Source organism: Melanerpes formicivorus, unplaced genomic scaffold (genome assembly GCF_026170545.1).
Source record: "Melanerpes formicivorus ecotype bairdi unplaced genomic scaffold, bMelFor1.0.p_v2 SCAF_132, whole genome shotgun sequence".
Taxonomy (NCBI): domain Eukaryota; kingdom Metazoa; phylum Chordata; class Aves; order Piciformes; family Picidae; genus Melanerpes; species Melanerpes formicivorus.
Window position 1 is genome coordinate 238,381 of NW_027142484.1, and position 12,962 is coordinate 251,342.

Consider the following 12,962-nt stretch of genomic DNA (forward strand, 5'->3'; position numbering starts at 1 on the left):
CCAAGATGGCCAAGGGTGTCCTGGGGGTGTGGAGAAGAGTGTAGCCAGCAGGGCAAGGGAGGGTCTCCTGCCCCTCTGCTCTGCCCTGCTGAGCTCACAGCTGAAGAACAGTTCCAGGGAGACTGGGAGCTGCTGGAGAGAGTCCAGGGGAGGCTGGGAAGATGCTGAGGGGCCTGGAGCAGCTCTGTGAGGAGCAAAGGCTGAGAGCCCTGGGGCTGAGAGCCTGCAGAAGAGCAGCCCCAGAGGCATCAATGCTCAGCAGGAGCTGAAGGAGCTGTGGGGGTCAAGAGGCTGGGGCCAGGCTCTGCTCAGTGGTGCCCAGGGACACACAAAGGGCAAGGGGCATCAAGTGGAAGCCAGGAGGTTCCATCAGGAGCAACTTGTTAGAGAAGACCTTGATGGCCTCCTAGCTGCAGCCTGCTGTCAAGGCTCAGCTTGATGCCCTGCAGGGTGATCTCCAGGTCGCAGCTGGCTGGCGGGCGCAGGTGCACAGTCAACTTCCTGCTGCTGCCAATCTGGAGAGGGCACCAGGGGGTGAAGGGCACAGAGGGTATTGGGGTTGGAAGGGAGCCCTCCAAGCTCATTGAGTCCAATGATCCACCCAACACCACCATGGTCACTAAACCATGTCACCAATGCCATGCCCACAGCTTTCCTGAACCCCTCCAGGGATGAGGACTCCAACACTGCCCTGGGCAGTCTGGGCCAGGCCTGGGCAAGCCTCAAGGGGCAGAAATTGTTCCTCATGGCCAACCTCAACCTCCCCTGGGCCAACCTGAGGCCAGCTCCTCTTCTCTTGTTCCTTGGGAGAAGAGGCCAACCCCACCTGGCCGCAGCCTCCCTGCAGGGAGCTGGAGAGAGCCAGAAGGTCTCCCCTCAGCCTCCTTCTCTCCAGGCTCAACCACCCCAGCTCCCTCAGCTGCTCCTCTCAAGTTCTCCAGACCCTTCTCCTCCTTCTCCAGACCCTTCCACAGCTCTGTTGCCCTTCTCTGGACCTGCTCCTGCCCTTCCATGTCCTTCTGGGAGTGAGGGACCCAAAACTGAGCCCAGGATTCCAGGTGTGGCCTCAGCAGTGCCCAGTGCAGGGGGACAATCCCTGCCCTGCTCCTGCTGGCCACACCATTGCTGATCCAGGCCAGGCTGCTGGTGAATTTCTTGGCCATCTGGGCACACCCCTGGCCCATCTTGGCTGTGACCAAGCTGCACTGCAAACCTTTTGGGACAGGGTCTGAAGACCTCAGCACAGCCCAGAGGAGTGCACCTTCCACCCCCTGTCCTCTTCTGCCTCCAAGAATCACCAAGCTGCCACCTGCTCCACGCTCTCCCCCAGGACACCTCCTGTGCTGCCACTCAGCCACCCTTCAGCACACTGCACACCCAGCCCAGCCCAGCATGGGCCAAGAGAAAATCAGCCACCCACCCTCCTCTGCCACTGTGCAGGGTGGGAGAAGCTCCCTGGCACAGACCAGGAGCGGATGGGCTTCAGGAGGCCTCCGGCACAACCTTCTCAAGAGCAGGACCCACCCCAGCAGAGGGACAAACCCCTCAGGACCTCCAGAGCAGAAGCACCCTCAACCTCTCCCACCAGCAGCCCCTTCCAACCCAACTGTGAGACCTCCCCCTCCCCAGAGCCCCAGCACCCAGGCAGCAGGCAGGGCCAGGCATTCATGGGGACCTTCCCCAGCCCTTGGCTTACCTACAGACTTGGTCCTGGGGATGCCCTTGCGCAGCGAGACGTGAGGCTTCTCGGCCAGCACCGCGGCGTGGGCAGCCATCCCCTGCCGCTCAAACAGGGACTGCAGGGGGGACAGAGCAGCACATTGGCCCTGGCACAGGGGGCACCTCCCAGGGGCCCGCCCAGCCCCCTGCACTGCCTCAGCCACGGCCTCCAGCAGAGCCAGGGCTGAGATGAAGCTGGAAGGACCCAGAGCCTCCCCGCAGCCCACAAGAACCTTTGAGGTAATGCTCCAGCTCCACACCAACATCACCCTGGAGCTCCAGCTCCACACCAACATCACCCTGGAGCTCCACTTCCACACCAACATCACCCTGGAGCTCCACTTCCACACCAACATCAATCACCCTGGAGCTCCACTTCCACACCAACATCACCCTGGAGCTCCACTTCCACACCAACATCAATCACCCTGGAGCTCCACTTCCACACCAACATCAATCACCCTGGAGCTCCACTTCCACACCAACATCACCCTGGAGCTCCACTTCCACACCAACATCAATCACCCTGGAGCTCCACTTCCACACCAACATCACCCTGGAGCTCCACTTCCACACCAACATCACCCTGGAGCTCCAGGTCTCCTGCAACATCAGCTGGACAGTGTCCCACACTGGAGACCTCAGCTGCACAATCTCCTCCAGATCCACTCCCAGGCCCTCTCCCGGTGCCCATCCCAAACTTGAAACCCATCAGCCCAGGCTCCTGCTTGCTCTCCTCATCTGCCTGAGTCCTTCTCCTCCCGCTGCACCATGTCAGCCTCTCCCCCCCACCCTGCTCCCCAACCCTGCTGCTGTCCCCCCAGCCCTGCTCCCCCAGCCCTGCTGCTGTCCCCTAGCTCCATGAGCCCTCAGCGGTCCCCCAAGCCCCTCTCCCCCTGGCAGTGCCCCCAGCCCCATCAGCCCCATGCAGTGCCCCCAGCCCCATCAGTCCCAGCGGTGCCCCCAGCCCCATCAGCCCCAGCAGTGCCCCCAGCCCCATCAGTCCCAGCAGTGCCCCCAGCCCCATCAGCCCCAGCGGTGCCCCCTGCCCCATCAGTCCCAGCGGTGCCCCCAGCCCCATCAGCCCCAGCGGTGCCCCCAGCCCCATCAGCTGCAGCAGTGCCCCCAGCCCCATCAGCCCCAGCGGTGCCCCCAGCCCCATCAGCTGCAGCAGTGCCCCCTGCCCCATCAGCTGCAGCAGTGCCCCCTGCCCCATCAGCTGCAGCAGTGCCCCCTGCCCCATCAGTCCCAGCGGTGCCCCCAGCCCCATCAGCTGCAGCAGTGCCCCCAGCCCCATCAGCCCCATGCAGTGCCCCCAGCCCCATCAGCTGCAGCAGTGCCCCCAGCCCCATCAGCCGCAGCAGTGCCCCCAGCCCCATCAGCCCCATGCAGTGCCCCCAGCCCCATCAGCTGCAGCAGTGCCCCCAGCCCCATCAGCCCCATGCAGTGCCCCCAGCCCCATCAGCTGCAGCAGTGCCCCCAGCCCCATCAGCTGCAGCAGTGCCCCCAGCCCCATCAGCTGCAGCGGTGCCCCCAGCCCCATCAGCCGCAGCAGTGCCCCCAGCCCCATCAGCCCCATGCAGTGCCCCCAGCCCCATCAGCTGCAGCAGTGCCCCCAGCCCCATCAGCCCCATGCAGTGCCCCCAGCCCCATCAGCTGCATCAGTGCCCCCAGCCCCATCAGCCCCAGGAGTGCCCCCAGCCCCATCAGCCACAGCGGTGCCCCCAGCCCCATCAGCCACAGCAGTGCCCCCAGCCCCATCAGCCCCAGCAGTGCCCCCAGCCCCATCAGCTGCAGCGGTGCCCCCAGCCCCATCAGCCCCAGCAGTGCCCCCAGCCCCATCAGCTGCAGCGGTGCCCCCAGCCCCATCAGCCCCAGCAGTGCCCCCAGCCCCATCAGCCCCAGCAGTGCCCCCAGCCCCATCAGCTGCATCAGTGCCCCCAGCCCCATCAGCTGCATCAGTGCCCCCAGCCCCATCAGCCCCAGGAGTGCCCCCAGCCCCATCAGCTGCAGCAGTGCCCCCAGCCCCATCTGCCCTCAGCAGTGCCCCCAGCCCCGGCTGTGGCACCCCCTGCCCCAGCTGTGGCGCCCCCTGCCCCGGCTGTGGCTCCCCCTACCCCGGCTGTGGCTCCCCCTACCCCGGCTGTGGTTCCCCCTGCCCCGGCTGTGGCTCCCCCTGCCCCGGCTGTGGCACCCCCTGCCCCGGCTGTGGCACCCCCTGCCCCGGCTGTGGCGCCCCCAGCCCCGGCTGTCGCTCCCCCTGCCCGCTGTCTCACGCTGATCTCGGCGGGGGTCATCCTGCGGCTGGTTGGCCGCTGCTTGACGGTGGCCGCCCTGGAGTCTGCTTCCACCATGTCCGCCCTCAGCGCCGGCTCAGCCGCGGCCAGGATCTCGTCCAGCTTCTCTGCAAGCCAAGGGGGCAGCCCGCGGGTCAGAGGCGGCACCCCCGGGCGGCTGCCCCCGCACGCCCCACTTCCACCTGCTCCCCACGGCCTGCCGAGCACCAGCCGCACCTCCCTCAGGCCTGCCAGCCCGGGCTGGACGAGGCCCCCAGCCGCCCGGGCTGCTGGGAGGTGTCCCTGCCCATGGGGTGCCGGGTGATCTTTAAGGTCCCTTCCAACCCAACCCATTCTGTGGAGCTGGGAAGTGGCTGTTGGGTCGTCTCCTCCCTCCCCAGCCAGCAGCTGAGGAAGGGGCTTGGAGGTGTTTCTAGAGCCGCTGCGACACACAACCAGTCCCCAGCTGCCCCTGCCGCATCTCCTAGACCAGCCTGCCTGACCTCCAGGGCTTGTCCTGCCTGCTTCCATGGCAGGGACCACTCTTGGTTGTCCCAACACACTGAAGAACCTTCATCCTTCCATTAGAAGAAAAGCAAATTCTGGCCCAGATCTAATTTTGATCTCCAGAACGAGCCTGAGCGTCCCCCTGCCCCTGCCCCCACCCCTGAGTCCTCATCCCTAGAGAGCCTTCAAAGCTGTGGAGAGGTGGTGCTGAGAGACATGGCTTGGTGGTGCCCTGGCAGTCAGCACTTGGAATGGAGGATTTGAAAGGGCTTCTCCAACCATAACCATTCTGACCACCACCAATGCAGAGGAGTCCACCCTGCAGGGCCAGAGCAAGCTCTGCTCCATCCAGGAGCTCTCAGCCCTGACAAGAACTTCCTGCTGTTGTAGAGTCCCTCAGGCAATGTCCCTGCCAGGACCACCACACACAGAGCCCTCCTGCAAACAGCCTCACCCTGGCCAGCCTGGGCACCACCAACGTGGCCTCCATGGGAGGTGACCCTCTCCACCCTGAGGCAGGACACTCAGAAGCCAAACCAGCTGCTCCTCAGCCAGCTGTTGAGGTTTCCCCAACAGTGGACACTTTGAAGGTTCAGACCAGGCCAATCTGGCCAAGAGAGGTTGGACCAGACCATCCTTGAGGTCCTTCCAACCTGGCCTTCCAGTACTTAATGGGGGACAAGATGAGCTTTAAAGGTCCCTTCAAGCCAAGCCAGCCTGGGGCTCCAGGACTCTAAGGCTTGGGAGCTTTGGAGCTGCCATCAAAGCCTGCCCACAGCCCAGGGCCATCCTTAGGTCCTTCCTTGGCATGGGGACCACCAGGAGCAGCAGGACCCGCAGTGCTGGACATGGCAAGAAACCTGGCTGCCACTTCACCTGGCTGAGCCCCAGGGGCTGGAGGAGCCTCTTCTCAGGAGCCCACCCCATGGGGACATTCCTACACCAGGCACTTGTCCCATGGAGCAAACACAACAGGCTGCAGGGGGTAGGAAGCCAACCCTGGAGGATCCCCTGGGAGATCTCTGGAGCTGAGCCTTTCTCTGTGGCAAGCAGGGGACAAGGAGCTGGGGTGCACCTCCTCGAGTGCCTGGCTGGGAAGGGAGGAGCCCCCAGGACATGTTTGGTTTCACTCACCCCCTTTTCTTCTCCTCATGGAGGCTTGGAATCAAGAAACAGAAGACATCATGAGTGGCATGCATCTCCTGCTCCCACCCAGCCCAGCCTCGCTCCCTGCGCTCTCGGGGTGCTGCAGCTCCCCATGCAGCCCCCTCAGGGTGGCCAAAGGCTGTCCTGGTCCCATGGCTGAGCAAGGACCAAGCCAAGCTGGCTTCTCCACGGCCCCACCACTGGACCAGCCCTTGGCGAGCCCTCCTCCTCCTTTCTCTTCCGCCTCACTCAGACCAGGAGAGCAGAAGGAAGATCAGGAGAAGGTCTGGGTGGCCTTTAATGCCCCAGCCAGGAAGGAAGCTCCTTTAAGAGCTGCTAGTCTCTCCATGCTCCCTGAGGAAGCATCTCCTTGGCTTCCAGCACAGCCAGGACAGGAGGGCTCAGCCAGCAGCTTGCTGGGAAGCTGCTTCTCAAGGGGCCTGGCCCAACATATCAGGAGATGCCAAGGCAGATGCAGGACAGGGCCAGGCTGCCAGGACAAAGGCACTGAGACCACCCAAAAAAGGTCCTGCTAAGAAGCTGCAGGTGGAGATGTCCCTTTCCCCACCAGCACTGCTCCCTCTGGAGAGAGGAGATGAGGCCCTGAACCTTCTCACCATGGAGGCTTGGGTGGGACCTGCCCCAAATCCGAGCAGAGCTGGAGGGTGTGCCAGCAGCAGCAGCACATCCCTGGGGCTCAACCTTCTCCCTGCTCCAGAGCAGAACCCAGCCCCTGGTGGTGGTTCCTGGGGAGGGTGAGGACTCTGACACATGCCCACATCCCTCTCCCAGGAGACAGCTGCTGCTCCCCAGCCCTCTCCCGGCACAAGAGGCAGCATCTGGAACGCCAAAGCCTCCAGGAGACGAGGAGGACTCAGCGCTGATGCATCTCCTGGCAGAGCTGCTGGCGCTGCTCTTCGTGACTCCCCTCGCCTCCAGCCCCACCAGCTCTGCTCACCCCAGCACGGGGACCCCTCCTCACACCTCTCTGAGGCGGGGGAGGCGGGGGGGAGGTCCCCACACCCCACCTGGCAACCCCCCTGCCCAAGTCTGTGGTTGGGGCCCCAGGCCGGCTGATGCCTGTGTCACGATGTGTGACTCAAGCTGCTGCTCCCCAGAGGTGGGCAGGTGAAGCTGGGGAAGGTGTCCTCAGAGGCAAGGAGCTGCTGAGACACCATCACCATTGTGGCAACACCATCATGGCAACACCATCACCACTGGGGCAACAGCATCACTATTGTGGCAACACCATCACCATCATGGCAACACCATCGCCATTGTGGCAACAGCATCACCATCGTGGCAACACCATCACAGCAACACCACCACCATCATGGCAACACCATCACCATCATAGCAACACCATCACAGCAACACCATCACCATCATAGCAACACCATCACAGCAACACCATCACCATTACAGCAACACCATCAGCATCACAGCAACACCATCACCATCATGGCAACACCATCACCATTGTGGAAACACCATCACCACCATGGCAACATCATCACCATCATGGCAACACCATCACCATTGTGGCAACACCATCATGGCAACACCATTACCATTGTGGCAACACCATCACAGCAACTCCACCAACATCACAGCAACACCATCAACATCACGGCAACACCATCACCATTGTGGCAACACCATCGCGGCAACACCATCATGGCAACACCATCACCACTGGGGCAACACCATCATGGCAACACCATTACCATTGTGGCAACACCATCACGGCAATACCATCACCATCATGGCAACACCATCACCACCACGGCAACACCATCACCATCGTGGCAACACCACCACAGCAACACCACCACAGCAACACCATCACCATCATGGCAACACCATCACAGCAACTCCATCACCATCGTGGCAACACCATCGTGGCAACACCACCATGGCAACACCATCACCATCACAGCAACACCATCACCACCGTGGCAACAACGTCACCACAACACCATTACCATCACACAACACCATCACCATTGGGGCAACACCATCACCATCACACAACACCATCACCATCATGGCAACACCACCACCATCATGGCAACACCATCACAGCAACACCATCACCATCATGGCAACACCATCACAGCAACACCATCACCATCACAGCAACACCATCACCATCATGGCAACACCATCACCACCACGGCAACATCATCACCATCATGGCAACACCATCACCATTGTGGCAACACCATCGTGGCAACACCATCACCATTGTGGCAACACCATCGCGGCAACACCATCATGGCAACACCATCACCATCATGGCAACACCATCATGGCAACACCATTACCATTGTGGCAACACCATCACGGCAATACCATCACCATCATGGCAACACCATCACCATCGTGGCAACACCATCATGGCAACACCAGTACCATTGTGGCAACACCATCACAGCAACACCACCAACATCACGGCAACACCATCAACATCACGGCAACACCATCACCATCGTGGCAACACCACCACAGCAACACCATCACAGCAACACCATCACAGCAACACCATCACCATCGTGGTAACAATGTCACAGCAACACCATCACCATCACAGCAACACCATCACCATTGTGGCAACACCACCACAGCAACACCATCACAGCAACACCATCACAGCAACACCATCACCATCGTGGTAACAATGTCACAGCAACACCATCACCATCACAGCAACACCATCACCATCGTGGCAACACCACCACAGCAACACCATCACAGCAACACCATCACCATCGTGGTAACAATGTCACAGCAACACCATCACCATCACAGCAACACCATCACCATTGTGGCAACACCATCACCATCACGGCAACACCATCACCATCATGGCAACACCGTTACCATCATGGCAACACCATCACCATCACAGCAACACCATCACCATCACGGCAACACCATCACCATCATGGCAACACCATCACCATCGTGGCAACACCATTACCATCATGGCAACACCATCACCATTATGGCAACATCTCCACCATCATGGCAACACCATCACCATCATGGCAACACCATCACATCAACACCACCACCATTGTGGCAACACCACCACCATTGTGGCAACACCATCACCATCACGGCAACACCATCACCATCATGGCAACACCATCACCATCGTGGCAACACCATTACCATCATGGCAACACCATCACCATCATGGCAACGCCATCACAGCAACACCATCACCATTATGGCAACATCTCCACCATCATGGCAACACCATCACCATCATGGCAACACCATCACATCAACACCATCACCATTGTGGCAACACCATCACCATCGTGGCAACACCATCACCATTATGGCAACACCATCACCATCACGGCAACACCATCACCATCATGGCAACACCATCACCATCACGGCAACACCATCACCATCGTGGCAACGCCGTCACAGAAACACCATCACCATTATGGCAACATCTCCACCATCATGGCAACACCACCACTATCATGGCAACACCATCACCATCATGGCAATACCATCATATCAACACCATCACCATCATGGCAACATCAGCTGGGCTGGCTGCAAGGGGCAGAGCCCCGAGCAGCACAAATGGGCCGCTCAGAGGCCTCTGCTCGGGGCTCCTTGTGGCCAGCACACCTTCAGCACCAAGGGCTGGAGAAGCAGGGAGAGGAGCAGGGCAGGGGGGACCAAAGCAGTGAGCTCAGCAGGAAGGAAGCCACCATGGTCACCAAGCAGCTGCTGCAAACCCTTGAACGTTCCAGAGCTATCCCTCCAGCCCCATGGCTGACCGTGAGCCTGACCCTCCCCAAGGTCCAGGCCTTTCCAGGGGACCCCACAGGGTTGGACATGACTGGGGACAGGGAGCAGAGTGGGACAGGTCCTGGACCCTCTTTCAAAGCCCTGAAGGAGAGAGGGAGGTGATGGGTTCCTGCCTGGCTTCCTGCCCCTCTGGCGCATTCTCCACCCAGGCAGGAGCTTGGACTTGATGATCTTCAAGGTGTCCTTCTCTGAGAGGCCATGGCCACCAGACCTAGCCCTGCATCCCCACCAGGGCAGAACCAGCACCAGAAGAGCAGGAGCCTGGCCCAAGGTGGCACTGGGCACTGCTGGAGTGGGTGCCCCACACTCTGCCCATGCTCTTGGCGGGTTCCCCATAGCACATACAACATCCCACCCTATGCCAGTCTGGAACCACCCATCTTGGCAGAGCCAAGCTCAGGTGGCCCCGGAGCAGGGTCCCTCCACATTTCAGGTCCTGAGGGCCACTGCTCTGCCAGCCAGCCTTGGCACTGCGACCACCAGGGAGTGCCCACCTCAGCTGCCCTGTGGCATGGGGGTCAAGAATGGCACCAGCAGAGCTGGGAAGGGCCGGGCTCAGTGGGCACCACACAGCTGGGCAGAGTGTAGTGCTTGGGCACAGGATCTGTGGATGCCAGGTTGGGGGGGGGGGGGGGGTGGGCTTTAAGCAGCACCAGGAGCGGAGGGCTGTGACTGCCAGGACAGCAGGAGGTGTGGGCAGGGCGGGTGGGGGTGTCAGGAGATGTGGGCACAGGCACAGGTGGGTACAGGGGGCACAGCTCAGGGTAGGCACAGTAAGGTTGGGGCACAGCCTACGGTGGTACAGCCTAGCAAGGCATAGCCTGGGAGGGCAGAGGCTGGGGGAGATCTGGGAGGTGGGCACAGCCTGGGGAGGGGCACAGCTTGGGGGAGGCACAACCCAAGCCTGCTGGGGGGGAGGGAGGGGCCTGGCTCTTTTTTGGGGGGAGTGAGTCCCGCACCCCTCTGCCAACAGGGTCTCATCCCCCACCACAATGGGCAGCCTGGCACAGCAGCTCCCTTGTGCCCCTGCCCATGCATTTTCCCTGGAGATGGCCATGCCCCTCCCCACACACGCCCCATGCACCCCCTCCATGCAGCCCCAGCACGGAGCTGGAGCTGGGGTGGGTTCTGCGCTCCCTCCCCATGCCCACCATGCCAACCCTGCAGGGAGCTGGAGATGGGGTGGGTTCTGCTGCTCCCTCCCCATGCCCACCATGCCAACCCTGCAGGGAGTTGGGGTGGGTTCTGCTGCTCCCTTCCCATACCCACCATGCCAACCCTGCAGGGAGCTGGGGTGGGTTCTGCTGCTCCCTCCCCATGCCCACCATGCCAACCCTGCAGGGAGCTGGAGCTGGGGTGGGTTCTGCTGCTCCCTCCCCATGCCCACCATGCCAACCCTGCAGGGAGCTGGGGTGGGTTCTGCTGCTCCCTCCCCATGCCCACCATGCCAACCCTGCAGGGAGCTGGGGTGGGCTCTGCTGTTCCCTCCCCTGCCCACCCTGCACGCAGGCAGAGCCGGGGCCGGCTCCTGCCACCCCACGCCCGCATGCCCACGCCGCGCACCCGGCACCCTCCCTCCCCAGCCGTGCCCAGCCGAAGCCCTTACCCAGCTCCTCCAGCTCGGCGGTCATGGACTTGGAGCGCAGGGTGAGGGTGGTGCTGGGGGCTCTCTTGGGGGGCGGCGGCGCTGCAAGGAAGAGAGACGGCATCGTTTTGCCCTTCCTGTCCAGCAGCCTGCGCGGGGTGGCAAGGTGGAGGTGCCACTTCTTCTCCACGGCCTGGATCTCCTCGTACTCGCGGGACGAGGAGTCGCACTGCTGCAGGATCTTGTTGAGGCTACGCGTGGAGGCAAACTTCTTCATCGTCCTGCCGGGCACGGCCCGCGGGCACCGGGCGCCCGCCGCGGGGCAGCCGCCGCACGCAGCCCTCAGCGGGGCAGAGTCCGAGCCATGGCCCCCACAAAAAACACGCGAGACCCCCCCGCCACCCCCCCCGCCCAGAAGCCCCACCCCGGACACCCCGCGGAGACGCTGCGGGGCGGGGGCGAGTTTACGGCGGCGAGGGGGGCGCCCACCCCCGGGGTTCCGGCTGCCTGCCCGCCGTGGGTGCCATGGGGGAGGGGGGTGGGGAAAAGGAGGAGGAACCAGTCCGAGGTGGGACTCAGCTCAAGCTCTGGTCCCCAGGCAACCCCCTCGCCACCCACCCTCCGCGGCGGCCCCTAAGGCAGAGGAGATGGCGGCGGCCGGTTCCGTGCCGGGCAGCCCTGGCACATGGTGGGCACGGGGCGGCGCCGGGCCGAGCCGGGAGGCGGTGCCGTGCCGGGCTAAGGTGCTGTACCAGGGTGAGCCGCACCAGGATGAGATGCGGTGCCACGACCGGGCGGTGCCGTGCCAAGAGCTGGTGCCGTGCCGGGCTGTGGTGCCGCCCCGAGGGGCTCCCTAGCCGGGCTGACCCGCGGGGATGCCCCCGGAGGAGCCGCATGCCATGAGCCCAGCGAGCAGGGAGCAGTTGCTGGCTCTTCCTCTTCACTTGGGTGCCTCCTCCTCCTCCTCGCCTGCTGCCTGCCAGCGCTGGATTCAACGCTCAGCCATTGCCATGGCAACACCAGCTCCGGGCTGCGCTGGCACTGCCTGCATCACGGCACCCAGCAGGGGCGGATTCCACCCCAAAAATGCCAGCTCCGGGCACCGCGGGAGCCCCAGAGCAGGGGCCGGGGGGGGGGGGGGGGAAGCGGGGGGGAGGGCGGGCCTCTTCCGCCGTGCCAGGGTCCCAGCAGAGGGGACTTGGATCTGGTGCCACCACTGGAAGCGCATCTGCCCGGCTGGGCGGGCAAGGGGCACGGGCAGCGAGGGGCAGCAGGGTAGGGGGCAGCAGGGTAGGGGGCAGCCGGGTAGGGGGCAGCAGCGTTGGGTGGTCCCAGCACCGGTGCCGGCACTGCTCCCAGCACCAAGCCCAGCACCAATCCCAGCAGCGCTCCCTGTTCCTCCTCCCTGCCCACGGCTTCTGCTTTTGTGCCGTGACAACAAAATTGCAGCTCCGGCTGCCAGGGCTGAGCTGCCTCCCGCCCCCTCCGCACGTGTGCAGTGCCAGCAGAGTGGCACCCAGCACCCCCACCAGCGCCCCCACCACCAACCCCCCACCAGCGCCCTGATCCGGCACCCAGCACCCCCACCAACACCCAGCAGCCCCACCAGCGCCCTGATCCGGCACCCAGCACCCCCACCAACACCCAGCAGCCCCACCAGCGCCCTGATCCGGCACCCAGCACCCCCACCAGCACCCAGCAGCCCCACCAGCGCCCTGATCCGGCACCCAGCACCCCCACCAACACCCAGCACCCCCAACCAGCACCCAGCACCCCCACCAGCGCCCCCACCACCAACCCCCCACCAGCGCCCTGATCCGGCTCCCAGTACCCCCACCAGCACCCTCACCAGCGCCCTGATCCGGCTCCCAGCACCCCCACCAGCACCC

General features: G+C 63.1%; 1 protein-coding gene across 2 annotated transcripts in view; it reads right to left on the reverse strand.

Moving 5' to 3' along the window:
* Positions 1 to 12,962, reverse strand: part of SHANK3 (SH3 and multiple ankyrin repeat domains 3) — a 253,022-nt gene that overhangs the window by 36,344 nt on the left and 203,716 nt on the right. Inside the window, exons 19-22 of one of the 2 annotated variants that reach the window (XM_068168105.1) lie at positions 11,095 to 11,175; positions 5,637 to 5,660; positions 3,996 to 4,123; positions 1,697 to 1,796 (exon numbers count right to left, since the gene is read on the reverse strand). In XM_068168105.1, the coding sequence (XP_068024206.1) occupies positions 1,697 to 1,796; positions 3,996 to 4,123; positions 5,637 to 5,660; positions 11,095 to 11,175 (333 nt within the window). The remainder of the gene's footprint in view (positions 1 to 1,696; positions 1,797 to 3,995; positions 4,124 to 5,636; positions 5,661 to 11,094; positions 11,176 to 12,962) is intronic. The other variant, XM_068168106.1, reaches the window with a different exon arrangement.